At 41.8% G+C, this 25,843-nt stretch overlaps 1 protein-coding gene across 5 annotated transcripts in view; it reads right to left on the bottom strand.

The window, feature by feature from the left end:
- LOC132815029 (probable C-mannosyltransferase DPY19L4) overlaps nt 1-25,843 on the bottom strand; it is a 101,484-nt gene that overhangs the window by 23,904 nt on the left and 51,737 nt on the right. For all 5 annotated transcript variants that reach the window (XM_060823684.1, XM_060823683.1, XM_060823681.1 and 2 more), the window contains exons 11-16: nt 19,463-19,536; nt 13,117-13,275; nt 6,234-6,353; nt 5,370-5,490; nt 5,219-5,275; nt 3,196-3,278 (exon numbers count right to left, since the gene is read on the bottom strand). In XM_060823684.1, coding sequence (XP_060679667.1) covers nt 3,196-3,278; nt 5,219-5,275; nt 5,370-5,490; nt 6,234-6,353; nt 13,117-13,275; nt 19,463-19,536 — 614 coding nt within the window. The remainder of the gene's footprint in view (nt 1-3,195; nt 3,279-5,218; nt 5,276-5,369; nt 5,491-6,233; nt 6,354-13,116; nt 13,276-19,462; nt 19,537-25,843) is intronic.

The raw sequence follows: 25,843 nt of genomic DNA, 5'->3' as shown, positions 1-25,843 counted from the left end.
CTCACAAAGGCATGCTGACTGTCTTTAATCACACTATGCTTTGCTAAATAGTCATAAATCCTATCCCTCAGAATTCCTTCCAAAACTTTGCTGACCACAGACGTAAGACTGACTGATCTGTAATTGCCAGGGATTTCCCGCTCATCCTTCTTGAAAAGAGGAACAACATTTGCCTCCTTCCAATCCTCCGGTACGACTCCTGTGGAGAGTGAGGAGGCAAATATCCTCGCCAGCGGCTTAGCAACATCTCTTCTTGCTTCCCAGAGAAGCCTAGGATAAATCTGGTCTGGCCCTGGGGACTTATCAATCTTAATGTTTTCCAAAATGTCTAGCACATCAACTTCATCAATCTTGATCTAGAGGAGCTGTATCCCAGCCCCTCGAAGTTTTCATGTACAACAAGGTCCCTTTCCTTGGTGAAAACCGAAGCAAAAAACTCATTTAGGGTTTCCCCTATCTGCTCAGACTCTACACATAATTTCCCTCCGCTATCCCAGATCAGCCCTACCCTCTCCCTGATCATTCTCTGTTCAACTTATTACCTAAGAGGAGAGACTAGAATTTAGAAGGATGGGAGGGGATCTGATTGAACCATATAGAATTCCGACAGGGTTGGATAGACTAGATTCCCTGGTTGGGGAGTCTAGAACCAGGGCACACAGTCTCAAGGGACAGATTAGACCATTTAGAACTGAGGCAACAAAAGACTTCTTCACTAAAAAGGAGAGAGTGAACGTGTGCAATTCTCAACCAGAAAACAATGGAGGCCAAGTCATTGAATATATCCTAGAAAAAGACAGATTAATTTTTACAGATTAAAGGTATCAAGGGATATAGCACTGACAGAGGATCAGCCATGAGCATAAGGAACGGACTGAAATGCCTTCTCCTGCCACAAGTTTTGTTGTTTTAAAGGAATTATGGCAAATGCACAAACCATTTAAAAAAATTAAATTCAACATCAAAAATCCATTTTATTGCATGTGGAAAATGGGTCAGAGTAACAAAGGTGATTGATGAGGGCAGAGCAGTAGATGTGATCTATATGGACTTCAGTAAGGCGTTCGACAAAGTTCCCCATGGGAGACTGATTAACAAGGTTAGATCTCACGGAATACAGGGAGAACTAGCCATTTGGATACAGAACTGGCTCAAAGGTAGAAGACAGAGGGTGGTGGTGGAGGGTTGTTTTTCAGACTGGAGGCCAATGACCAGTGGAGTGCCACAAGGATCGGTGCTGGGTATTCTACTTTTTGTCATTTACATAAATGATTTGGATGCGAACATAAGAGGTACAGTTAGTAAGTTTGCAGATGACACCAAAATTGGAGGTATAATGGACAGCGAAGAGGGTTACCTCAGATTACAACAGGATCTGGACCAGATGGGCCAATGGGCTGAGAAGTGGCAGATGGAGTTTAATTCAGATTAAATGCAAGGTACTGCATTTTGGGAAAGCAAATCTTAGCAGGACTTATACACTTGATGGTAAGGTCCTAGGGAGTGTTGCTGAACAAAGAGACCTTGGAGTGCAGGTTCATAGCTACTTGAAAGTGGAGTCGCAGGTAGATAGGATAGTGAAGAAGGCATTTGGTATGCTTTCCTTTATTGGTCAGAGTACTGCATACAGGGGTTGGGAGGTCATGTTGCGGCTGTACAGGACATTGGTTAGGCCATTGTTGGAATATTGCGTACAATTCTGGTCTCTTTCGTATCAGAAAGATGTTGTGAAATTTGAAAGGGTTCAGAAAAGATTTACAAGGATGTTGCCAGGGTTGGAGGATCTGAGCTACAGGGAGAGGTTAAACAGGCTGGGGCTGTTTTCCCTGGAGCGTAGGAGGCTGAGGGGTGACCTTACAGAGGTTTGCAAAATTATGAGGGTCATGGATAGGATAAATACACAAAGTCTTTTCCCTGGGGAGGAGAGTCCAGAACTAGAGGGCATAGGTTTAGGGTGAGAGGGGAAAGATATAAAAGAGATGTAAGGGGCAACTTTTTCACGCAGAGGGTGGTACGTGTATGGAATGAGCTGCCAGAGGATGTGGTGGAGGCTGGTAAAATTGCAACATTTAAGAGGCATCTGGATGGGTATATGAATAGGAAGGGTTTGGAGGGATATGGGCTGGGTGCTGGCAGGTCGGACTAGATTGGGTTGGGATATCTGGTCGGCGTGGAGGGTTGGACCGAAGGGTCTGTTCCCGTGCTGTACAACTCTATGACTCTAATAGCTCTATATGATACCACCACCTATTTACAGAACAAAGTATTTGAAATTGAATCAGAAATAGGAGGATAGAAAAGAATTTTGGGGATTGAAACTATTTTGAAATGAATGGCTTTCAATTTCCTCAGCAAATTACTTTAGCAATCTTCATTACCATACAAGAGAAAAAATAATGCTGCAAACGTTAAGAGAAACTACAGTGATTGGAGTGGAATATGCTTTCACTCCTGCTTCTGACCTATTAAGTTGTTACTAGGTTCACAGTATAAAATGTAAATTCTTTTGCTTCTAAGATGTAGTTCTATGCAAGGTAATGTGTTTTGAAGGCTCACTGATGCATAATTTCTGAACAAAATGCCATGTCAGGCTTCAAATGAAAATGCGATTATGCATGAAGTTGGGAGTATTCAACTAAAAGTTGTCTGGCTCAGCTGTATGCTGAGTAGGATCTGTTGAAAAGGTTCCGTTGTGCAGACTGGTGATACTGCTTCCAGTAGGACACGTGCCACTCTGAACTAACAGATAATCTGGTTTCTGTCTCAACAAACTGCCGTTGCTTTACCCATACATGCTCAGCTTCCCATCTAAATTTGATAACAAATGGAAGATTACGTTCTGCCCTGAGAGAATTGGGCTAAAACCGACAATCCTCAATTAAATTCAAGAGCTGGCAATTAAATATACATTAGCAGCAAAAGCTAGATCAATCAGCACTTTGTGCCAAATTGACTGCATTTGGTTCATGTATGTACCATGTAGAAAGTACCCCCATGTCAACGTTAGCGGAATTATTTAGGTCATCAACTGGTGCACTGGATCAGGACAGTGTGGTATCTGTAGACTGCCAGTGGTACCATGTGGATGAGATGCAAGGTCTTAGTTGTCAGGCCACTTTTCATTTATTTCTAGCTACTGACTTTACTAAAGAATACATTCACACCTACAGACACATACACAAAATTTGTACTTACTTAATCCAGCTCATCAGCTCTACAGCATCAGAATCATAAAATTCCTGAAGTTCAGAGAGTTCGGCCATTACATCTGGAAAGAACTGATGTGCAAAGTACTTTAAGCTAAATGCATGATGATCAGCAGAATTAGCGCCAAGTGAAATGCACTGTTATGACACAATTTGCTTTAGACATAACACATAGGATCACAAGTAGACCATTCAGTGTAGTGAGTCTCTCTGTCATTCAGTGTGGTTGTGGCTGATTTGATAATCCTCACTCAACTGTCCACCCTTTTCCCCATAACCATGATTCCCTCATTGACCTTGCCCCTTTTCCTGAAGCTATAACATCCTACTGTACAGTTCCATAGTCACCATCCATCCTTCAGAACCTCAACAAAAAGTGACCAATTCTTTAGCACCACCCAAGATAGTTTGCTACTAAATCCACTATTAAAGACATTATAGATAAGCAGCTTGGACGGTGAGACTGGTCTACAGAAGCATTACAAAGGCAGATTAGACTGAGGGCTCCCTCAACTTGACTGCAGCTGACTCGAGATGAAAAAATGGCAGAAATAGTAAGGTTTTATTCACTTAATACCCTGCATTTTTCTGTGGTTTCCCAGCCTCTCTTTTAAAGTTTCAGCCAACTTCAATATGAATCAGCTTGCTCCAGTCAAAGCCTCTGATAGAAATGGAAAACAAGAGAGATGCTTGTAACATAAAAGTTAGCCAATCACACTGAGCTGAAAAACAATCTACTAATTCCTATCCTTTGCTTTCAGGCCTAGCAGGTCACTTCATCCATGTGGCTTTGATATTCGTGTTCGTTCATTTCTTGGCAGTTTCCTATGCAGCATCTGATCAAATACTTCTAAGCATCCAGATACAAAGAACATTCACTGCGTTCTCTTTAGACAGATCCCCTGTGACTTCCTTAAAAGAAATAAATTAAGTTTGTCAACCATGACCTGTCCTTTATAAATCCATGACTAGTCTGTGCTTTACTATGTGTGCACTCATTTCCAGAAATTACCTCTGAACCAAGATTATTTAGTGACCTATGTTTCCTGGGAATCTAATTTCACATTTTTGAACAGTTGACCATATCAGGTTTTTCTTCATTTAACATAAATTTGTTTGAAAATGATGATGAGTGCCACTGCTTTCTTTTCTCAGTATCCTTCAAAATTCTGGGTGCTTATTATCTGAATCTCATGGTTTTTTTTTAGATTCATTACCACTTTTAAAAACACTTCTGGAGCGCTGTGGTATATCTTTAGGTTGACCCCTAAAGAACTGACTAAACTTTAAAGATTCTTGAAATATGTAAGGGAACTCGAGGGGCAGGTAGATAAAGTGTAGAACCGAGTTTGTAGGATTTGCCGTTATATACTAGAATGTAATGGTAATACTGCTTGTTTTTGCCTTTTTTTTCATAACAGTAAAATCTGTTTTTGTATAAAAGTAGAAAATGTTTTGGTGTAGTTCTGTAAGTTAACCACAGTGCAACCAGATTTCTCTTTGAACATTAATGGACGCTAACAGGATCATAACAAACATAAGGCGAATATTTAAACATTTTCACTTTCTTCATTTCCAAGCAAAGGATGCTCCCTTCCACTTTTAGTCCCACCCATTCTTTAACTATTATTTTACCCATTATATCCTTATATGCACTTTTGCTTTTTACTGCATTTTAACCACAATCTTTTAAACTTCCCCAGACCTTCCTTATCTCATTTTTACTTCTTTCTACATTTCTTATTCCTCAACCACGGGGCAATGGATTAACCAGTTCTCAATTATCTAACTTTAAAGCAAACGAAAAGGAGTCCTATTTAAAGTGAATTCAGCAAACTATACCATTAGCTTAGCCAAGAACTAAAAACGGACATCACCTACCCAGAAATTGCCTTCCACCATCTTTGTATTACCTGAATTACTGTGCATTTTCATAAAGGATTTCAAGACATTTCAGATATGACGTGTTAACATATCTCAGTAGTGAAACAGAAATGTGCACATGTACTCACATCCTTCCACATGCTGAACCCTATTATTGTTGGAACTGCAGTGCTTAACATAACTGCCTAAATTAAAACAGAATTTAAAAAATTACTTCTGTAAAAAAGAATTCTAAAAACTTTTGATCTTCAATTCTCTAAAGGAGTGTTCTAAATTCACCAGCAGCACTGGAGGCACTGTTCTTAGTCGCAACCACTTAAATACAGTCATCCACATCTCAGGAGAGCAAACACCAAAGGCAGTGAACATACAGGCATAAGGAGTCCATAAATACTTTAAGCTGTGAAAACACAATGCACAGCAACAGTTATTACAAGCAACCCTTCAAGCTTTTGCAATAAACACCATAAGCAAAAATTAGCCAGGTCAACCAGTCAGAATTGTGAGCTCTATTACATATAAGAAGCTCAACAGCACCACCTGCTGGTACTAAATAAAGTCATTTATTTTTATTCTTTTTAAAATCTATTGACAGATTTAGCACAATAGCAAATTAACTCCTTCACCCTACTTGGCACTAATGATTTTTGAACTGAAACACGAATACGTGACTGAATCTTAATCAATTCTGCAGTTATTATTAGCAATTTTAAAACAAACTGCAATGAGATTTGTGATGGATTACTAGCATTCTTTCATCTACTGCACAATCCCGTGCAAGTTCCAAGAACTGCTGCCTCACAGCGCCTGTAGACCCGGGTTCAATTCCCGACTCAGGCGACTGACTGTGTGGAGTTTGCACGTTCTCCCCGTGTCTGCGTGGGTTTCCTCCGGGTGCTCCGGTTTCCTCCCACAGTCCAAAGATGTGCGGGTCAGGTGAATTGGCCATGCTAAATTGCCCGTAGTGTTAGGTAAGGGGTAAATGTAGGGGTATGGGTGGGTTGCGCTTCGGCGGGTCGGTGTGGACTTGTTGGGCCGAAGGGCCTGTTTCCACACTGTAAATCTAATCTAATCTAAACTAGAGTTCTTATTTCTAGGCATCACTTTAAAAACAACCGATAGGATTTCCACCAGCACACTTACCCTTGGAACATCAGAGCCAATGAACCAAAAAGCACCATATGGAACATGTGGTAAACCACCTCTGGCCTCTCACCAATCACCATATTCTCTAGTGAGCCATCACTTTTTTGAGGTATATCACTGAAGGAAAACAGAGAAGGCAAATAACTACACTAAACTCTACATGATTTCAGTAAAATGAGCTAAAAACAAAACATTGTGCACAATGAGGGTTCCAGTCGATGAAATCCCTAACGTTGATCCTGTCGAACCCACACTTCCTGGAATTTTGCCAAGGACACCCTACTAATTGATATGGATACAAGTTCTTTGTCAACCTAAAGGCAGCAGGCAGCTCTTGTAGCTGGAGGGCCAGTCAGATTTGGAGGAGTAATCAGTTCCACTTAAGGATAAAAAAAAACTGGTCTCTCACCAAATAAACAGAAAAGAAATTGCCAGTCTACAACTGTGGGAGAGTAAAATCCCTCTACAGTGTGTCTGTGGCTGCATCCACTCTTAGGTGGGCCTTCAGATCTGTCTGGAGCTTTGGTATTTCCCTACCACCTACACCCACCCACCCACCCCCAACACCATTCCTACCTCCAGTAGTCTGTTGCTGGGTGCAAGCCTCCTGGAAGTGAAACTGCATCTCACCCACTGGGAAACTGAAACCTCCAGCTTCTCTTTCATTGGCGATCAAACTTCTTAATGAGCCTCACTGGCTAACTGACTCATGGGGTGGTGGGTTATGCTGCCAGCCCCGAAGATGTTTGACAAAAATGGCTGGCACAGGAAATGAGATATGAAAATTGCAAGTTGGCCAGCGCAGATATTCCTGACCTCAACAAGGTCTGAGAATTCAGCTCCGTGAAGCTACTAGATGGTTGGGAAATCCTGACTGTCACTGAGAATTCAGACATGTCATTTTTTAATACATGTAAGCCTCTGACTCCAATCCAACACCGATCTGCTGAGCTCTTAAACGCCCACTGAAATGGCTGAGGAAGCCATTCAATTACATTAAGTCACTACAGAGAATAAAATGAATAGCATTGTGACAGCCTGGGGTAGCTCAATTAGCAGCTTTCTCATATCAGAGTCAGAAAGCTCTCTCTCTCTCCTGGACAGCACTGAGCCACTGGAGGTGCTGCCTTACAGGTGAGATACTAAACTAAACCCCTGGTTTCCCTCTCAAATGGACATAATGATCCCATGGCTCTATTTTGAAGACAACTATGGGATCTAATCAATATCATTTAAAAAAAAAAGAGATTATATGGTCATTACCATATTTCTGCTTGAGGGAGCTTGCTATGTGCAAGACAATGCTGAAGACACTGAATAGAGTGAGCCCAGGTTCCTTTTAAGCATTAATACTGAAGATCTGTGCTCCATAGCAAACCTGTATTCCAGCCAATTACAACACTAGCATCGATCTGACAAAGTGGAAAATTGCCCTGGCATGTCCTAATAAAGTCAGACCAATCTGATCTAGCCAATTACTAATTCATTAGGCTACTCAATACTGTCAGCAAAGTGAGGGACACATCATTAATATTCAGTAATAACTTGCTCACTGATCTCAGTTTTGGTTTCAACAGAGCTATCCTGATCTCATTACAGCCTTGGTCCAAACAGGAACAAGAAAAGCTGAATTCCAAAGATGACAGTGATTGCCCTTGACATCAAAGCAGAATTTGATTGAATATTGCCACCATGGAAGTTCAGCAAAAAAGTGAAGTCAACAGGAGTCAGGTGGAAAATTCTCCATTAGTCGCAGTCATACCCAGTACAAAGGAAGAAGCTTGAGTTGTTGGAGGTCAATCATCTCAGACTCAGGTCATTGCTGCAAATATTCTTTGAAAGAGAGTCCTAGGCCTAAGCATTTTAGATGCTTCATAAGTGACATGCCGCCTCATTACAAAGTCACAGTTATATATGTTCAATAATGATTGAATAGTGCACAACGCACTTCACAACTTCACAGGGACTGATGCAAGCACTGTCCGTATGCAACAAGACTTAAACAACTTCCAGGCATTGGCTGATAAGTAGCAAGTAAAGTTCATGACACAGGCAACAACCAACAAGGGAGAATCACCACCCTTGACATTCAATGCTCATACTATCACTGAAGCCCATATCATCCGTGTCCTGCAGGTTACCACTGATCCAGAAACAGAACTGAACTAGCCATCTAAATATTGTGGCTACAAGAACAAGCCAGAGGCTGGGCATACACTAGTATGTAACTCACCTCCCAACTCCCTAAAGTCTGTCCACCATCTACAAGGCATCCAATCAGGAACGTGTTGAAATCTTTCCCGCTTACCTGGATGCTTGTGGATCCAAAGATATTGGACAGTATCCAGGATAAAGGAATCCGTTTATTCAGCACCACATTAAACATTCACTTCCACACCACTGAAGCACAACTGCAGCGATGTGCATCACATACACTGTAGCAACTTGGTGACATGAGGGGAAACGTTTTTAGGCAGTATATGGAATGCAACATCTCAGAGTATGGTAGAAACAGAATCAAAGCATTAAAGATGGAATTGGATTATTATCTCAACTACATTAAACTGTGCTCTGTGTTTGTTTCTCGACCACAGTGTCAATACAATTAGGGATGTGCAATACACACGGCCTGATCAGTAATGCCAAGTCCTGAGAATGAGTTAAAAAATACAATATTGCATGTAGAATACTCTTACATTAGAAAAATTTGATCTTCTTCTAAAAAATGAATGATTCAGCCCTCAAAGTTAGGAATAAGAAGACACATTTATGGGTATTGAAATTTGCGAGCACCTATGTTCGTCATCAACAGGCTGTTACCACGTAGCTGATAAGACTATAAGACATGGGAACAGAATTAGGCCAATTGGTGCATCAAATCTATTCCACCATTCATTCATAATTAACTTGATTCTCAACCCCATTTCCTGCCATCTCCCTGTAACCTTTGATTCCCTTACTAATCAAGAACCTATCTATCTATCTCTGTTTTAAATACACTCAATGACTTGGCCTCCACATCGTTCCGTGGCAAACAATTCCACAGATTCATCACTTCCTGGCTGGATAAATTCCTCAAGTCAGCTCTAAAAGGGCCTCTTTAATCTAAGGCTGTGTCCTCAGTCTTAGTCTTGTGGAAACATTATCTTCACATCAACTCTATCTAGGCTTATCAGTATTCTGCAAATTTCAATCAAATCCATCCCTCATTCTTCTAAACACCAGAGTACAGACCCTGAGTCCTCAGCTGCTCCTCATCTGGTAAGCCCTTCAGCCCCATGAGTATTTTTGTAAGCCTCCTCTAACACCAGCACAATATTCCTCAGATGTGCACCCCAAAGCTGCTTACAATATTCCAAATGTGGTCTGAGCAGAGCTTCAGAAGTATGCCCCTGCTCTTGTAACCTATCTTTCTCAAAATGAATACCATCATTGCATTTGCCTTCCTAACTGTCAACCAAACCTGCATGAGAGTCCTGATCTCGGACTCCCAAATCTCTTTATGCTTGAGATTTCCTAAGCCTTTCCTAATTTAGAAAGTCTATACCTCTATTCTTGCTGCCAAGTGCATAATCTCACACACATTCCAACACCACCATCACAGACTTTATCAGCAAGTGTGTGGAGGACTGCACACCGAAGAAGTCAATCCATGTGTTCCCCAACAGGAAACCCTGGACATACAGAACCTGCTAAAAACCAGGCATGAGGCCTTCAGATCAGGAGACCCACTCAAATATAAGGAATCCAAGTATGATCTTCGCAAAGCCATTGAGAGAGCCAAGGACCAATACCGATCCAAACTAGCGACCCAGACAGATACCCAGCGACTATGGCAAGGACTGAATGACATCACAGGATCTAAGAAGAGACAGTGGAAGATAGCAGACGATAACATATTTCTCCCAGATTGTCTCAATGCCTTCTATGCTCACTTTGAGCAGACTTTTGGCAGAGAGGTAACACCTTTCCAACAAGTCCTGACGAACCCATCCCAACAGTCACTGCATCACAGGTCAGATCAGTTTTCCTTCATGTGAATCCAAGGAAAGTGATGGGACCAGACGGAGTACCAGGCTGTGCACTCAGAGCATGCACAGATCAACTGGCAGAGTCTTCTCAGTCATCTTCAACCTTTCCCTGCAGCAGGCCACTGTTTCAAGAGGGCCAACATCATCCCTGTGCCTAAGGTGGCTCATACAGCATATCTCAGTGACTACAGCCCAGGGCCCTAACTTTGGTGGTCATGAAGTGCTTTGAAAGGCTGGTTATGGCAGTAATCAACTCCAATTTGCCTATCGGACCAACCAATCCATGTCAGATGCCATATCACTTGCCCTTCACTCCTCCTTCAAACATCTTGACACCAAGAACAGCTATGTAAAAAATCCTACTCACCGAAGACTGAACTGTAGTCAACACTATTATCCCCTAGAGACTGATTACTAAACTTAGTGATCTCGAACCAAGCCCCACTCTCTGCAATTGGATCCTCAGTGTCCTGACCCAGAGGCCACAATCAGTGAAGATTAGGGGCAACATTTCATCCTCACTAACACTCTACACTGCAGCCCCCAGGGATGCATACTCAGCCCCCTACTGTACTCACTGTATACCCATGACTGCATCACCAAATACCAGACTAATGCCATTTACAAGTTTGCTGATGACACTGCCATAGTCAGTCGAATCTCAGATGCTGACGAAACGACTACAGATTGGAGGTGGAAGACCTGGAAAAATGGTGCACTGAGAACAACCCAGCTCTCAATGCAGGCAAAACTAAGGAACTCATTATTGACTTTTGGTGGGATGTTACTCATGCCCCCTCTACACATTAACAGCACAGAGGTGGAACGAGTGGAGAGTGTCAAGCTCCTGGAAGTGGTCATCCACAACAAGCTTTCTTGGATTCTTCACATGGATGCACTCTTTACAAAGGTCCAACATTTCTTCAGGCAGCTGAGGAAATTTGGCATGATTGCGAATACCTTTGACAACTTTTATAGGTGCGTCATCGAGAACATTCTGTCTGGATAGATCACTACCTGGTATGGCAACTGTGCTATTTAAGATCGGAGACTGTTACAGAGAGTGGTGAACTCAGCCTGGACAATCACAAAGGCCAACCTCCCATCGACAGAATCCATCTACCAGGCCCGTTGTCAAGGAAAGGCTGCCAGCATTCTCAAAGATCCAGCCCACCCTGGCAATGTTTTTCTACAACCTCTATCATCAGGGAAAAAAGGTACAGAAGCCTGAACACACGCACCAGCCTGTTTCGAAACAGTTTGTACCCTACTGTTGTTAGAATACTGAAAGGACTCACAAACTCTTCACATTTGCCTGTACCTGTGATTTCGTTTTTGCTGCTGTTTACCTATTATTTACTTATCTATGCTACTTAACTCTGATCTGCCTGTAATGCTCAAAAGACAAAGCTTTTCACTGTGCCTCAGTACACGTGACGATAAATTCAATTCAATTCAATTCCCTTCAATTCGCTGTATTACATCTGCCTTTTCTTTGCCCACTTTCCCAATCTGTCCAAGTCTTTCTATGGTCTCCCTGCATCATCAACACTACCTGTCCCACCACCTATTTTTGAGTCATTTATAAATATAAATAACATAATATAAAGATAATTGTGAAGTATTTGTACAAGGATGATTTTATCTCATTTCAAAGGGATTTATTCCCTCTGGCTCAGCTTTCTAAATTCAAAAGTTATCTTCTTGCAGAATAAATGCTCTATTTTTATATCAGATTACAATTATAGATTAAATTAAATTGAGTTAGATCTAAAGATCAATACATTGCTATAATGAGTCATTCTGAGGTGATGATGTTGGTAATGATGAAATTTAACCATCATTCTTTCCTGCCTCAAATGGCTTGCTGTGTTGTCACAGTGACTGAATGCACCATTTAGAATATAAGCACTCTGGGTGCAATCACCTGAAATGGAATACTAATTCAGCACAGTTCTCGCAAATGGAAAGATCTCAAAGTTAGTGAACATATTGAAGCTTCTACACATCAACGGAGAACGGCACAGTTTCATTCCAAAGATTAGTTAGTGGCATGGTGGCTCAGTGGTTAGCACTGCTGCCTCACAGGGCCAAGGACCCAGGTCGATTCCAGCCTCCTGTGACTTTATGTGTGGAGTTTGCACATTCTCCCCGTCTCTGCGTCGTCCTCTGGGTGCTCCGGTTTCCTCCCACAATCTAAAGATGTGCAGGGTAGGTGAACTGGCCATGCTAAATTGCCCATAGTGTTCAGGGATGTGTAGGTTAGGGGTAAATGCAGGGTGGGTTACTCTTCAGAGTGTCTTGTTGGGCTGGATGGCCTATTTCCATGCTGCAAGGATTTTATAATCTATGAAATAAAACATGACTGGGTTTTGAGTTGTATTAAAAATTGCACTCAGCTAAGGTTCTTTGGCTGTCTTGTACACTCTTGTGAGAACTTCCTACATGTAAAACAATTGCAAAAATAGATCTAGAATGAAATACCTGGGAATGTTTGACACAAACAAAATGACTGGAATATTAAATTCTCTTGCTCAGCCCCAGCAGCTCTCAAATTAATGGGCATAACATTCATCAAACAAATTATGAGGCATGTTGTCTTAGAATTAGTTGAACGCATCCAATATCGCTCACTCGTTCCCATCCACTGCACATTTAATTTAATAAATTAATCCTTCAGCCCAGTGATAAACATTTTAACATGACTCTATACATGTAAATCTTAATCGCAAGGTACTGGGAGACTATGATAATCATTCATTGTGGAATATTTCTTTGGCTACTGAGCAAATCTTTTAGATACACACAAGCATTACTCCTAGATAATAATGTTTTGCTTCCTTCCTTACCGAAACTTCCTGGAAACTACTTCCAACGTTGAGAAAAAGCAGATAAGCAACACAGACATACAAAATGGGAGTAGACAGGTCTGGGTCAGTCGGATAAAGAATTCCTGTGATGGGGTCTGGAAGGTTTCCTGACAGAGCAGCAAGTTTGTATTGAAGTCTCTAAGTTAAAAGAGAGAGAAAAATACACGTTACACACAGTAACAAGAGTGGGACATACAGCCAATTTTTCTACTCATCTTAATGGTCTAAACATTTGCAACTTCAGAAAGTGAACTAACCACATGTTCCAATAAAATCGAATTTCAACATCAAAATGCAAAAATATTTGCTCAAGAAATAAGTTAACATTTATACAAGGAAAAAGGGTTTAAAACAAAAATCCAAAGCACTCCGTGCAAAGCAATTAATACAACCTCAACATAATATATCTGTTAAGTTATACAAGAGTCCAATATTCTGCTGAAATGGATAAAGATGATCATAGTTATTATTACATATGAAATACACATACACAAACACAAACTCAAATTATCCTGAATATTTTAGCTAAGGTTGTAATTCTTTCATTGTTTCTGTTCAGATGCACTTAGAAAAAAATGGGAATTTGGGGGGATAATGTCTGCTCTGTTCGCTTTTTGTGCTATCAAATATACTTAACTCTTATGTGAAGCATCACAAACTTTACAATGGAGCGTTTTCTTATATACCCAATGACAGCTCAGAAATTAATTCAAAAGCACCAATATTGGTATTACTTTCCTGAACCATAACATATCGGAGCAGAAGTAGGCCACTGAGCCCATTAAGACTGCTCTGCCATTCAATAAAATCATGAATAATCTGATAAAGTTCAACCCCACTTTCCTGGCTTGTCCCAAAAATCTTTCATTCCCTAACTGATTAAAAATCTGTTTCAGCCTTGAATATACTTATTAACCACCCCAGACAGCCTTCTGTGGTAAAGAATTCAACAGACTGACGAACCTCAAAAGAAAATCTTCATCTCGGTTTTAAATGTGTGACCCTTTATTCCGAGATTATGCCCTTGGTCCAAGACTCTCCCACAAGGAGAAACAGTCTTGCATTCTGTCAGGTTCCCCCAACAAGGTCTCCTCTTAGACTTCTAAACTCTAATGAGTACAAGCCCAAGTTCTTCAATCTCTCCTCATAAGACAGTCCTTCCATACATGAACTTTCTCTGGACTGCAACCTTCTCTGGACTTTCCAATGCCAGTATATCATTCCTTAGATAAGGGACCAAAGCTGTTCTCAGTTGTGGTCTGAGCAGTGCCTTGTATAGATTTAACATGACTTGTGTATTTTATACTCTATTTTCTTTGAAATAATAAAAATGTACTTGTCTTCTTTATTCCCTATTGATCTTAAATGTTAGCTTTTTGTAATTCATGCACAAGGATACCTAAATCCTTCTGTATTGCAGCTTTCTGCAGTCTTTGCCCATTTAAGCACATTCAGTTCTGCTATTTTCTCTGCCAATGTACATAACCGCATTTTATTCTATCTGCCAAGGCTTTTGCCCATTAAACTTTCTATATATCTGCACAGACTCTATGTCATCCTCTGCCAAGCATTATCAACTGGGATGGCATACTGCCTGTTAAATACTAGGCAAATCAAAACCAAAATATAAAATATCCAAAAGGGAGAAACAGCACTTATAAAAAGTTTAAAGTTACATTGAGTGGGATTGGGAAAAGATGTTGGAGTGGAATCAGGCAAATCTTTACCCATATAAATAACCTGGACACAAACACTCAAACTTGGTGATTTCACAAAATAAAATAGAAGAGGCGCAGCCAGCAATCAAAGATTTTCAAAAGGCTCAGATTAGGTAGACTTAGAACAATTTAAATTTGAGCAATGTTAAATGTAAAATATTATACATAGCTTGACACAAGATGAGGAGTATGCAAGCAATAAAGTAAATGAATTAACACAGGGAAAAAAGGAAAGTGATCAAAGATGAAAAAGTCATACACTGCAAAGCAAGTTAGCAGGTTACCTAGTCAGAAAGGTAGACTACAAGCCCACAAAAGTTATGTTAATGCTTTACATGTACCAGCAGAACCTACATGGAACATTGTGTTTAGCTTTAGGTTCACTATGAATAGTCAATCCACAAAAATCTTGCTTGCATGAGAAAGAACACCATCAAGGACAAATAGACCTGATGAGTACAGCAGAAATGAGGAATGATCAGCCAAGACTAAGATTTACAGTCTAAACAGATGGTGGTTATGGGCAAAGCTTCATTGAAGCACATAAAATATTAAGAAATTCATCAAATTTGTTTTGATTGTTACTTCAGCATATCCAAAGATGTAAACCAAAGAGAATATAAAATGAAAATTAATGAACTTAAAAAAGTTATGAAAAATTCTTTATCAGTAATAAATCCTCAGAATAATTTCTTAAGCAAATTATGAGAGATAAAATATTAGGCATATTGGAAACAGAATTAAATAATGGTGAGACAGTTCATGCGTCAGAGGTACAAACATTAGTGATCCCTAAATTTACTAAAATTCAGTTCAAAACTGTTTTCTTTACCACATGCTGTTATCTCAATTGTGCAACAGACTTTAGCATTGTCAAAATTCACAATGAACATAAGCAGGCTGTACAACGGTAGGGATAACAGGGCCATGCATAAGACCATAAGACATAGGAGTGGAAGTAAGGCCATTCAGCCCACCAAGTCCACTCCGCCATTCAATCATGGCTGATGGGCATTTCAACTCCACTTACCAGCATTCTCCCCGTAGCCCTTAATTCCTTGTGACATCAATCTCTGCCTTGAAGAAATTTAACGTCCCGGCCTCCACTGCACTCTGCGGCAATGAATTCCACAGGCCCACCACTCTCTGGCTGAAGAAACGTCTCTGCATTTCTGTTCTGAATTGACCCCCTCTAATTCTAAGGCTCTGTCCACGGGTCCTCGTCTCCTCGCCTAACAGAAACAATTTCCTAGCGTCCACCCTTTCCAAGCCATGTATTATCTTGTACGTTTCTATTAAATCTCCCCTTAATCTTCTAAATTCCAATGAATACAATCCCAGGATCCTCAGCTGTTCCTCGTATGTTAGACCTGCCATTCCAGGGATCATCTGTGTGAATCTCCGCTGGACACGCTCCAGTGCCAGTATGCCCTTCCTGAGGTGTGGGGACCAAAACTGGACACAGTACTCCGAATGGGGCCTAACCAAAGCTTTATAAAAGTCTCAGTAGCACAACGGTGCTTTTATATTCCAACCCTCTTGAGATAAATGACAACATTGCATTCGCTTTCTTAATCACGGACTCAACCTGCATGTTTACTTTTAGAGAATCCTCGACTAGCACTCCCAGATCCCTTTGTACTTTGGCTTTATGAATTTTCTCACCATTTAGAAAGTCGTCTATGCTTTTATTCTTTTTTCCAAAGTGCAAGACCTCGTATTTGCGCACGTTGAATTCCATCAGCCATTTCCTGGACCACTCTCTCAAACTATCTTTATCCTTCTGTAGCCTCCCCACTTCCTCAATACTACCTGCCTGCCCACCTAACTTCGTATCGTCAGCCAACTTTGCTAGAATGCTCCCAGTCCCTTCATCCAGATCATTAATATATAACGTGAACAGTTGCGGCCCCGACACTGAACCCTGCGGGACACCACTTGTCACCGGCTGCCGTTCTGAAAAAGAACCTTTTATCCCAACTCTCTGCCTTCTGACAGACAGCCAATCCTCAATCCATACCAGTAGCTCACCTCGAATACCATGGGCCCTCACCTTGCTCAGCAGCTTCCTGTGTGGCACTTACCAAATGCATTTTGGAAGTCGAGATAGACTACATCCACTGGGTTTCCCTGGTCTAACCTACTTGTTACCTCTTCAAAGAATTCCAACAGGTTTGTCGAACATGACCTCCCCTTACTAAATCCATGTTGACTTGTTCTAATCAGACTCTGCTCTTCTAAGAATTTAGAAACCTCATCCTTAATGATGGATTCTAGAATTTTACCAACAACCGAGGTTAGGCTAATTGCCTATAATTTTCCATCTTTTGTCTTGATCCTTTCTTGAACAAGGGGGTTACAACAACGATCTTCCAATCATCCGGGACTTTCCCTGACTCCAGTGACTTTTGAAAGATCTCAAGTAATGCCTCCGCTATTTCCTCAGCTATCTCTTAGAACTCTAGGTTGTATCCCGTGGGGCCAGGAGATTTATCAATTTTAAGACCTTTTAGCTTTTCTAGCACTATCTCTTTTGTAATGGCAACCATACTCAACTCAACCCCCGACTCCCTTTAATTGTTGGGATATTACTCATGTCTTCCACTGTGAAGACTGACACAAAGTACTTGTTAAGTTCTCCTGCTATTTCCTTATCTCCCATCACTAGGCTTCCAGCATCAGTTTGAAGTGGCCTAATGTCTACTTTTGCCTGTTGTTTGTTTCTTATGTATTGAAAGAAACTTTTACTATCATTTCTAATATTACTGGCTAGCCTACCTTCATACTTGATCCTCTCCTTCCTTATTTCTCTCTTTGTTATCCTCTGTTTGTTTTTGTAGCCTTTCCAATCTTCTGATTTCCCACTGCTCTTGGCCACTTTATAGGATCTCTCTTTTTCTTTAATACATTTCCTGACTTGCTTTGTCAGCCATGGCTGTTTAATCGCTCCCCGGATTATCTTTCTTTTCTTGGGGATTAACCTCTGTACAGTGTCCTCAATTATACCTACAAACTCCTGCTATTTTTGCTCTACTGTCTTCCCCGCTAGGCTCTGCTTCCAGTCTATTTTTGTCAGTTCCTCTCTCATGCCCTCATAATTACCTTTATTTAACTGTAACACCGTTACATCCGATTTTGCCTTCTCTCTTTCAAACTGCAGACTGAACTCTACCATATAATGATTGCTGCTTCCTAAGTGTTCCCTTACTTCAAGTTCTTTTATAAAGTCTGGTTCACTACACAGCACTAGGTCCAGAATAGCCTGCTCCCTTGTGGGTCCACGACAAGCTGTTCCAAAAAGCCATCATGTAAGTATTCCATGAATTCTCTTTCTTTGAATCCACTGGCAACATTATTTACCCAGTCCACCTGCATATTGAAGTCTCCCATGATCACCGTGACCTTGCATTTCTGACATGCCTTCTCGATTTCCCGGTACATGTTGCTTCCCTGGTCCTGACCACTGTTAGAAGGTCTGTACATAACTCCCATTATGGTTTTTTTGCCTTTGTGGTTCCTCAATTCCACCCACACAGACTCCACATCATCCGACGCTATGTCATTCAATGCCATAGATTTAGTTTTGTTCTTAACTAACAAGGCAACCCCACCCCCTCTGCCCACCTCCCTGTCTTTTCGATAAGTTGAAAATCCTTGGAGGTTTAACTGCCAGTCCTGACCCCCTGTAACCATGTCTCTGTGATATCTACCACATCATAATCATTCACTATGAACTGTGCCATTAGTTCATCTGCTTTGTTACGAATACTACGAGCATTCAGGTAAAGTGCCTTAATGCTAACTTTATCATTTGAGATATTGGAAGTCATAAGATGTCCTAAGTTATCCTTCCTTTTTGCTGCATTCCCAGTCTGTCTCGTGTTTAAATCCACCTGCACATATGCTATCCTGTTACTTATCTTTCCATTTAACTCCATACTTCCTGTCGCTTTCACTTTCCCTTCCCCCCAACCCAGAAGTTTAAAGTCCTACTAACCACCCAATAAACCTCTTCGCTAGAACATTGGTACCTGATCGGTTCAGGTGGAAACAGTCCCAACGGTACAGATCCCCCCCGGTTCCAAAACTGATGCCAATGCCCCATGAAGTGGAATCCCTCTTTCCCACACCAATCCCTTAGCCACGTGTTTACTTCCCTAATTTTATTATCCCTGTGCCAATTGGCACGTGGCTCGGGCAGTAATCCGGAGATTGCGACCCTTGAGGACCTGTACTTCAAATTTCCTTCCTAATGCTTCGTAATCCCCAAACAGGTCCTCCACCCTAGCTTTGTCTGTACCAACGTGCAGACACAAAGATACATATACATTTCCACATTTTCACAGCAGGATTCTGGTCAGTAGTGGGAGCTCTAAGCAACTTCACCCTTCAGTCCAGAACACAACAGTGAAGTCGATTGTGGCACCTTTACTAGCACATTAACCAAGACCATTATGTATTTTCTGATGTACTTCAAACAAAACTGATCACACCTCAGAAAGTTAAATTAGCATCAATATTCAACAGTTAAAGCTCTATTCAAAACTTACGGAATCTATATATTGTTCCCAAAAAGACTGTAAAAAAAGTAAATAACTCAAATATACCTTGTTGTATTCAAATCAAATTTTGCTTCAAAAAACTTTAATATATGTTCATTTTCTTCGTGGGACACCATTTTCTGTGAATATTTAAATAAACAGCAATTGTGAATTCACGGGTTGCAATCACAGCCAAAGTGGCAAACACAAAACTACTAACAGCAGGCCAAAATTATAAGACAAAAAAACTGCAGATACTGCAATCCAAGGTAGACAAACATGAGACTAGATGAGTCAAAAAGTTTGGTGCTGGAAAAGCACAACCGGTCAGGCAGCATCCAAGGAGCAGGAGAGTCAACATTTTCAAGCATAAGCCCCTTATCAGGAATGTGTAGGGAGGCCCAAGGGGGCTGAGAGATAAATGGGAGGGGGTGGGGATAGGGAAGGTGGCTGAGAACGCAATAGGTAGATGAAGGTGGGGGTGATGGTGATATATCAGAGTGGAGGGTGGAGCAGAGAGGTGGGAAGAAAGATGGACAGACAGGTAGGACAGATCAAGAGGGCGGTGACAAGTTTGCTTCAGGATGTAGCTGAAGACCTTCAGGGCAGAGGAGACGACCTGGTTGGGGGGGGGGGGGGGGGGGGGGGGGGTGGGTGAGAGAGAGAGAGAGAGAGAGAGAGACTCATTGAGATCCTTGTAGAGGGAAGAGGAGAACTTCTTCAAAGTGGGCATCCTTGGAAGATGCTTCACAGTAAGGTTATAATAAATTAGGAGAAAGTTCTCACTTTCTCCCAGAGGCTGGAAGAACACAGCAAAGCAGGCAGCATCAGGAGGACGACATTTCAGGTGTAACTATTTCAGCAGTCCTGCAGTTGGCGTGTCCACCTCTTGCTGCTGCCTGGCTTGCTGTGTCCTTCCAGCCTCCTGCTTGTCTACTCCGGCCAAAATTATAAGGCAGACAGATCATTTACTTCACATCTGACGGAAAAGTTACCTGCCATTTTATCTTAAATGGTTTTCGTTACCTTTCAATTAATTTTCTAGCAATGATCAACTTTTATTCCCACTGAAACACAGGTCATGAGTGGGACTGCAGTGTTGCAATATAAAAAGGATCTATACAGGATCAAACGTAGTAGCTACTACCAGTTGGGCTGAATAGTATTGATTATAACACTAAATTAATACATCGCATTTTTAATCAAATCTTTGTAGATTCAAGAAAGAATGCCAGTTACGTAGTTTTGAGCCTTTCTAAACACAGATTCTATAAACTAGTAAATAATCCAATAGAAGTTAAGAACAAAGAACAATACAGCCCAGGAAGAGGCCCTTCGACACTCTAAGCCTGCACCAACCTGTTCTGCTATTCTTACTTAAATCGTCTTCTCGTACAGGATCCACATCTGAAACAGATTTTATGCTCATGTTTCACTATTCTAGCAATTCTTGCCAGAAATTACTCTGGGAAACAGTTAAGTACTTAGCATAAACAGTTTTCTGGTGCACAAGACAATTTCTCTCTCTCTCTATACATGTATGTACATACACACACATTACTGTTTTTGTTATCATACAGTGCAGAATATCACATTTTTAAATTGAAATTGAAAAAAGTAAACACAGTGATTAAAATAAATAAAGTAGAACATTGCTTATTAAGCACTACACAGAAAAATATCAAGCCATACAAACAAGAAACCCAGGTTCAATCTCTTGCTTGTGTTTGAGTTAGCTGATCTTGGCTGCATATCATTTACATTATTATAACTGGCTCTTGGACGATAGGAACTAAATTCAGACAGGGTTTCTGTTCATGATCATGGCCTAATGACCTCCCACTGAAAAGAATGTAAATTTAAACATCGGATTAGCATGAGTTTGGGCTTCACTAAGATGCACTCAACAGTGCAAATACAAGCCAACAAATGCTTCCTGTCCAGGCCTACCCAAAAGGGACTGAATATCCAAACACATGAAACCATATGGAAAGGTTGAAGAAAACCAAGGTTGTAAATAGGGTAGGAGCTGCTGGGTCATTACAATTGACCAGAGTGTCATACAATAGACAACACAAAGAAAAACAATTGATATTCCTACTCCACACAATATATAAGTGATCTTGTGAGAATCAAACACAGATCACCTGTTTAGTTCGTGGAGTTGATTAAACAAATTATTTTGCATACATCCATGTCCAGTGATTCAAGCAAATGCTTCTCATGCAGAACTTTTAAACTGGCACGAGAGTTGCACTCAGATACTCTTCAAACACAAGAGGCAGAAACACATTAATATTCCACCAGAGAGAAAAATTTTCAGTCTCTAAGATGCAGCCATGAGGCTTTATAAGAGTGTTGCCCGTGAACATATATGAAAATAACAAAAAGAAAGAGAGACAATATGAGCCAATAAGATTAGGGATGATACAATTAGTCTCAGTGCAATGCATCAAGAGGCCAAAACTACTACCCAACTACTGTGTAATGATACATACAGGAAGGCACAGAATCAGGCATTATGGGTCAATCCACAGCATGTGGACTGCAGCGGTTCAAGGCAGCTCACCACCACCTGCTCATGGGCAGCTGGAGTGGGGCATTAAATGCTGGCCCAGTCAGTGATGCTCATATTCCATGAATCAATTTTTTTTAAAAATGTTGTTGCTATCTATGGAGAACTGAATACCAACAACTTCAAATTATTTTACAGCCTCATAAATAAAGAATGGCTACTTCTTTGAAGGTAAATGTGCACAGACATAAATTTCACGAGGTGAGGGAAAAACAGGAAGGGGATGTTGAGACGTCCATATTCTGCCAATTAAGTTTAAACCACTTTTCATTCCACCACAACTTTCACAACAATCTCACTTTCAATGTCATTCTTTGCACACTACTTCTAACCATTGGCAACGACTCCTTTCCTTTGTATCTTGCAGGTGCCAGGAGGATGTCCATAACCTCAGCGGAGAAAGAGTTTTCTCCTAGAAGGAACTTTCTTGGCTTCAGAGGACGAAAAGATCGAGGACTCAAGAGGAAGCATCAGCAAAGCTGCCTCCCACATCCACCCACTCACCAGCTCAAATACTGACTGCTCAGTGGGAACTTCAGCCTCAGAAAATTTGAGAGCACAAGCTGGTGCGCACCTCACTATGTTAGCTCCTTAACTGGCTAAGGGAGAAATGCCCAGGTCACTAGAATACAGAGGACAGCCAGAGACCTGGCTCCAGTACAGGGGACGATCGTGTGGTATTAGCAATACAGCCATATGCCCTGAATGGAAGTGATGCAGCAGACCAAGCTGACCATCATCTGGGTACCTTCATGGATAGATTGTGGGCTGCAATGGAGAGGCAAGCCCAGCACCCCCAGAGTCCGCACTCCCATCAACCCTGGTGCTGATCATCAGGGCCGCAGACGTGTGACAGGTTGGAGGGAACCTGGCACACTTCAGGTGCTCCTTCCCCATAAGAAGGCAACAATGCCAGAAGGCATCCAGCCAGAGGAAGAACCACACACGTCCCCTTCAGAAGTCTGCACTCAAGATACTCCCAGTGGTGATCAAGCCCTCCATCTCCACCCTGCCTGCCACTCCAACCTTTCGAATTTTAAGCTGAGGAAGGTCCACTTGCCTTTGGTAAGCAGACCCTCAGCATGTCTGGGCTGTGCAGACAAATGCTCACTGGGTCAGCTGAACAATCTTCAAGGGCCAATGAACTCCACTGCTGAGCACGCTCCCTCCATCTCAGACAACACTTAGACAGAAAAACCTTTTGAGAGCACTTTGGTGGCACAGGTGACAACGCATTCTAAATAAAGTAACATTTTGTATAAATTTAATTGTTCTCACTCTACATCATTTGTGTAGCTCTGAACGTTACTGACATCATGATGCCTAACTTCATGTCCATGTAGGATGTAGCAAGGATGTAAATCTGTAAGGCCTCTCCTGTTCAAACATCCCTATTCTTTTCATGGCTTCCTTGTCCAAAAGTGATGGCATGAATAAGTCGGCATTTCCAATGGTTGAGAAGTGTGCACCACAAAGGAAGCCAATGCCTTAGGATCGCAAGGGATTAGAGCAGGGACCCTGCAGACCGGTGCCCTGCACAGTGCATGGATTTGTATGTGATGTTCTTTCTCTTTAAGGCTGCCTTTAGACTCCACTATTAAAGGAGGAGATTGCAGAGTGCTTAGAATTACATCGTAAAATGGGGCTAAGTCAGCATGGCTCCATCAAGGGAAGGTCATGCTTGACAAATTTGTTAGAATTCTTTGACTAGATAACAAGTAAATTAGTCAAAGGTGAGTCAGTGCATGTTATCTAACTGGATTTCCAAAAAGCCTTTGATAAAGTGCTGCAAAGGAGGCTGCAAAATAAGGGGCAATGAGGTTAGGGGCAAGGTATTAGCATAGATAGAGGCTTGGCTGACTGGCAGAAAGCAGAGAGAGTCGAAGGGATCTCTGAAAGGATGGCAGCCAGTGACTAGTGGAATTCCGCAGGGATCAATATTGGGACCAGAACTGTTCACATTGTACATTAATAATCTGGGTGGAGGAACTAAGGGCATTGTTGCTACGTCTGCAGATGACACAAAGATAGGTGGAGAGATAGGTCGTGTTCATGAAGCAGCAGTCTGCGGAAGGACTTGGACAGGCTAGAAGAGTGAGCAAAGAAGTGACATATGGAATACAATATGGGAAAGTGTGAGATTATGCACTTTGCTAGGAAAAATAGAGATGTAGACTATTTTCCAAACAGGGAAAGACTTTGGAAATCTGAAACACAAGGGACTTGGGACTCCTGGCTCAGGATTCTCTTAAGGTTAACATGCAAGTTCAGTTGGCAGTCAGGAAAGCAAATATAATGTTAGCATTAATTGCAAGATGGTGAGAATACAAGAGCAGAGATATATTGCTGAGGTTGCAAGGCTCTGGTCAGATTGCATTTAGACTATCATGAACAGTTTGAGCAGTACCCAAGTTAGGGTGTGCTGGCAATGGATGGGGTCCAGAGGAGGTTTACAAGAATGATCCTGGAGATGAAAGGCTTTTCATATGAGGAGTGGTTGAAGACTTTGGGTCTGTAAAAGATGGAGTTTAGAAGGATGGGGCGGTGGGGGGGAGCGAGATCTGATTGAAACTGAGAGACTACCGAGAACCCTGGACAGAGGGGATGTGGAGAAGATGTTTCCACTAGTGGGAGAGACCAGGACCCAAGGGCATAGCCTCAGAGTGAAGAGGTAACCCTTTAGAACTAATAGGAGGAGGAATTTTTTCGGGCAGGTGGTTGAATCAGCAGAAGGCTGTATAGGACAAGTGTGTTTAAGATAGAGATAATTTCTTGATTGGTAAAGAGACCAAGGGTTATGGGGAAAAGGCACAAAACTGGGGTTGAGAAATTTATGAGCCTTGGTGGAGCAGATATGATGGCCAAATAGTCTAATTCTGCTCCTATGTCTTATGGTCTCACATTGGTGTTTCTTGTAGTCCTCTCCCTCAAATTGAGGAACATACCCTACCCACTCATGTTACAATCATCTTCTTTCCCAACGTGCACTTTCAAATGACAGCAAACGCCCAGCCAGTGGCTTCCAGCTCTTCCTTTGTGTCACTGAGGGCCCAAACATTCAGATTGACTTCCTGATAGCCTTGAAAGTGACTCATCAGCTTCACACCTCCCAAAGTCACTACTCAACCTGCTTTTTGAGTTGGCACTTAACCTTACTCACACCCAAACCAGCTCATGATACAAAAGGTGACCATTCCAATGGTAGTCATGCACTATCCTCACCCAGCTCATCTACCTGCTTCTGAAGCCAGGGCGCTCCAGATCACGGATGACCCCACTCCTCTCAATACACAGTTCCCAACCATATTCTACATATAAATATGTTACAAATCCAGTTGCCCCCTTTACAATTGGCAGCCGCCTATCCCCAAGCCTGTAGCCCTAAGTCCCCACAGCAGTAGTATGCCTTGCCTCCTCCCCCATTCCCCAGATGAGTAGTGCCCAGACTCCTGACTGATGTCTGTACATCACCCTGACTGCATTAGCCTTCCCCCTGGCTGGCTGCTATGAGGCCACAGAACTCACCTTGACTCATTCGCAGACTTCAAAGACATGGATAACCTGACCAAGAACCTAATTGTTGCCAATCCCTTGGAATGGTATTGGTGTCTGCCTTTCAACTTACTGTAGCAGGATTCTCCAAGGACTTTGGTAAGGACTACACTGCTAGACTTTGAGGCAGAGCTGTTTGGTTGCTGTATGTGCAGTGTGTTTGCTTGGTACATTGTACAGGTATGACATAGCGCACTGCCATAAAGCAAAGGGTGAGTTCTGTTGACCAGCAAGACAAGGTGGCTGGTTGTATGACTGTGTTAATTGACACAGAAAGGCAAGGAAGGCTTGCTGTGACTATGCAGGTTGGCGCTATGTAA

The sequence above is a fragment of the Hemiscyllium ocellatum genome, chromosome 4, assembly GCF_020745735.1.
Source record: "Hemiscyllium ocellatum isolate sHemOce1 chromosome 4, sHemOce1.pat.X.cur, whole genome shotgun sequence".
Lineage (NCBI taxonomy): Eukaryota > Metazoa > Chordata > Chondrichthyes > Orectolobiformes > Hemiscylliidae > Hemiscyllium > Hemiscyllium ocellatum.
This window is presented reverse-complemented; position numbering and strand designations above follow the sequence as displayed.